The sequence below is a fragment of the Teleopsis dalmanni genome, chromosome 2 (genome assembly GCF_002237135.1).
Source record: "Teleopsis dalmanni isolate 2A chromosome 2, ASM223713v2, whole genome shotgun sequence".
Taxonomy (NCBI): Eukaryota; Metazoa; Arthropoda; class Insecta; order Diptera; family Diopsidae; genus Teleopsis; species Teleopsis dalmanni.
Window position 1 is genome coordinate 156,859,045 of NC_051847.1, and position 4,073 is coordinate 156,863,117.

At 28.9% G+C, this 4,073-nt stretch overlaps 1 protein-coding gene across 1 annotated transcript in view; it reads right to left on the minus strand.

Moving 5' to 3' along the window:
- Window positions 1-406: 406 nt before the first annotated feature.
- The window catches only part of LOC119676002, a 13,335-nt gene continuing 9,668 nt past the window's right edge, over window positions 407-4,073 (minus strand). The window contains exons 2-4 of the mRNA XM_038087225.1: window positions 958-1,169; window positions 665-770; window positions 407-586 (exon numbers count right to left, since the gene is read on the minus strand). Coding sequence (XP_037943153.1) covers window positions 483-586; window positions 665-770; window positions 958-1,169 — 422 coding nt within the window. The 3' untranslated portion in view covers window positions 407-482. The remainder of the gene's footprint in view (window positions 587-664; window positions 771-957; window positions 1,170-4,073) is intronic.

A 4,073-nucleotide genomic window follows, 5' to 3' on the forward strand; every position in this document is an offset into this window, starting at 1 on the left:
AAATATTTACACAATTTAATTAAACACACCTTTTACGACTATTCATTAAGTGTTGTAATTTTTAACAAATGCAAAATGTTCAATTTATTTATAATAAATTTTTAAATTTGTTTTGATATTGTTTAACATTAATTTAATTTATTTAATTATTTGCTGATATACTATTTATTGATGGTTCACAACTTCGAGTTCTGAATTTTTAATTTAATTATATCATTTATCATTTTCACATATAAAATACAATAAAATACTTTCTATTATCATATTTTTTTTATATATTACTCATATAATTAATTAAAATAATACACATTTTTTGAAGAGACTAAATTTATCTTAAAATTTAATTTTACACTTAATAACTAAATTTTCTATTTTATTTACAAATCTTGCTTAAATTTTAATTAAATTGAATATTTTTCTTAATCAAAAAACTAGAAAAAGAACTCAAAATATTTTAGAATTCAATATACAGAGCGATTCAGTCACGTCTTCTGCAATACGACGAGCAAAAGGATCAGCAGCAGATAATAAATATTGGGACAGTAGGTGCTTGCAGCAGACATAATAGCCGATGCGGAATACTCGCCTGCAAATTAAATGTCATTCATGTGTAAATTATAAATGTGCTTTCCCTTCCGTTTCATATTTGAATTATTGAACTTACCACTTAACACATGCAAGTCAACCGAAACCGAAGCACTGTTCGATGGCTGGCAAGTGTAATTGCCTGAATCCTTTTTGCGCACAAATGGTATAATCAATGAACCAATCTTGGAAAGAAGTAGAACAAAAGATCAATAAAGTATGAAAACAAAAAAAATTATTTATTACTATAGACATTCGACATTCAAAAAGGATGGAAGAATGAAATAAAATACTCATTCACATTGGATGAAAGCAATATTTTGTCATAAATGAAAAACAACGCTATGAATAAAATAAAATTGAAAATCTTACCGTATTTTGATTATCGGTTGCATTGCCAAAAATATGTCTATCGATCTCTGTATACCAACCAGATTTGTTATCATCTGTTACTTGAGTCTGACCCTTGAACCAGATAATATAACTGGGAGGGTCCAAAGTACCACGTATGATGCAATGAAGTGCCACCTTACTGCCTGCTTTAACGAAGCGATTTTGATCACCAATAAGCTCAGTTGTTGGCACTAAAAACAAATTAAGAAAAAAATATGAATATTAAGTACTGAATTTTATGCAAATAAAATATATTAATATTGAATATTAATATTAAATATCACTAATATTATAGTGAATATTATATATATTCACTCTGTCTTGTGCAAAGTCATTGCAAAGTGCACGAAATGCAAGAATGCTATGCTAAAATTGCAAATGTGCAAGAACTCCACTGTTGCAGAATTGCAGTTACAGCAGCTGTTTTTGCAGCTGTGGTTGTAGTACAACCACATGAGTCGCAACAGATGGCAAAACAGCTGTTTTTTTTCGTCTTTTATTTTGTTGCAAGCATATATACATGGGTTTAGATATAGTAAGGCAATTCCAAAAAACTTTGCACGTGTATTTTATTGTTATCCAAACTCGCACAATCTGTGCATTACGTGCATCTTGCAATGAGTTTGCAAGCCAGCCTGAATATCCCTATTTCTCTATATACAAAATATATGTATAAAATTTATTAATTAACTTAAATAAAGAAACAATATGTCAAATAAATAATAATCAATATTTTAAAGCGCGTGCGCGACTATACTGACGATTACTTCGGACTATTTCAACTCTTTAATGATTACTGTACTATACTATTGTATAAATATTTACAAATATATATTAAAATATTATAAATATTACAAATCCAATATATCCAATATAATAAATGATATAAACTAAAATTAAAAAGATATATATATATATAAAGTTAAATAAATATAAAAAAATATGTATAAACAATACAAATATTTAATGTGAACCGAAATAATTAAGATTATTATTAACAATCAATTAAAAAGAATTATATAAAATAAGAATAGGACATTAGGACGAATGACATTCTCAGGGACCTTTAAGATTGATCCGATCAAAAAATACATAAAGGATAGTGCCTTGAAATTATTTGTGAAAACTGACAGACTTACCAACACCGCGTTATCAAATCTCAGAATGGTTACAGGCTCCTCGGGTAGGTATGCAGATCTGAGGTCAATTATTGGTTAGTCTAATGAAATGATAAACAATAGTCCCATCAAGGCGTAAAGAGGGGTTTTAAAAATACCTCGAGTTAAGAAAAAGTAAAAATGCTCAAGTGCACTGACTCAAATAGAAATAAATAAATAAAAATAGGAAGGTGGGTTTAACGAAACACAAATATCAATCACAATAGCGCTTAGAAGAGCATTAAATTGCCACGAACACCTTGTTAAATACATGAATAAAAGAATAATATGCTTTAATTTATAGTTATAAATTATAATAATAATCATAATAATATTATACTATTATTTTCTATTATATTAATATATAATTATTATATAATAGGACATTAGTCCTTGATAATATCAAAGAATGCTCTCTTTAGATTAGATGGATCATTGTCAATAGGGTTATGCAGTTTGAGTGCCTCAGCGTGTTTATGAAGTTAAATGTTACCTCTTAACAGATTGGTGGAAAATTTTTGTACCCTTCGGGAATTGAAATAACACGAAAGTTTCATGTTTGATTATTTCCTTCAAGTTATAACACTGTGACATAGCCAAATGTTTTGATCGTGTCATTAAACTTAAATCTGGTCTTCAAAGGTTTAGCATTTACATAACACATATTCAATTTTTCTTTGTTTCAAGCAAATTCAATTTTCCACATTTATCAATTTTAACTGGGGACATCTTAAAAATATATACATTCAAGAGATAATGGCTTGTGACTGCACCAATTATCACATTATAGTCTTTTCTATGAGGACAAGTAAACTAGAGTTTTGCATATAATCGTAAATTGGTTTCTTTACAGATACTAAGTCCTGGATCTCTATATTCATGTAATCTGTTATGGAACATATCGAATTGTAATATGCATTTAGAATACATATGGCAATATCAATTCAGTAATGGTAAATGTACGCTTAATTTAGCAAGGTATCAAACATCCCAATATCTCGCTGTCATACGAAACTTCCTTACGATCTATAATATATCAATAGTTCGCTTGCATTTGATAACACCCACGTGCCTTCTGCTCTTATGTCTGAAATAACAGATCATATAGAGCTTCGTTGCAAGCTAGAGTGAGTCAATAATTTGCTTGAATTTGATTACTCTTCTGGTAGAGTAGCTGCGGTCTTTGTAACCATCTGTCAATATAAAAATTCATTTTTGCATTCATTGCTGTATGTTCAGTATAAAGCTTCACTGCTTTTTGATTAACGAATATTTTCATTATACTGGTCCGACAGCAGGTGTGTGTTAATATTTAATTGCAAACAGTTGACTTTAATTTCTTCTCGTATTTTTGCGAAAACAAAACAAAATAAAATTAAATAAAAAAAAATTATAAATTCATTAAAATGAAATACACAAGAATGTCAAGGTATATGGTTCGTTTTAAATATCTTCTCAGTATTAATGTCTACCTTAACCTTTATTTGGTGAACCCTGACGCTTAGATAAATACTCTTGCTTAGCAGTTGCCTACAAAAAAATACCCATCATCACTCGAGAGAGTTATACAAAACCCTAATTAAGGAAAAAAAATTTTAAAATGCTTAATCTGAAGGAATTTTTACATTATAGTAAACCATGCCAAACGCGGAATGTTATTTAAGTGTACATAAAATAAACGAAACAAAACGTAGGCAGCGACTGCCGCCCAAAATTTTTCTCAGAAAATAACGCAGTTGACAGTGTCAGAGCAAAGTGAAACCACAACGTAAACAAAAGTTTTTAAAATAAACCTTGAGACCACAAAATTAAACCAATTCGGACACTACTTCAAATAGACCTAAAGACATTTAAAGTGTAAAACCCACTAGATATTTCCATGTTGCCGTTGCAAAGTGTTGGATCTAGTATCAATCAATCAAATAGTATCAATCAATT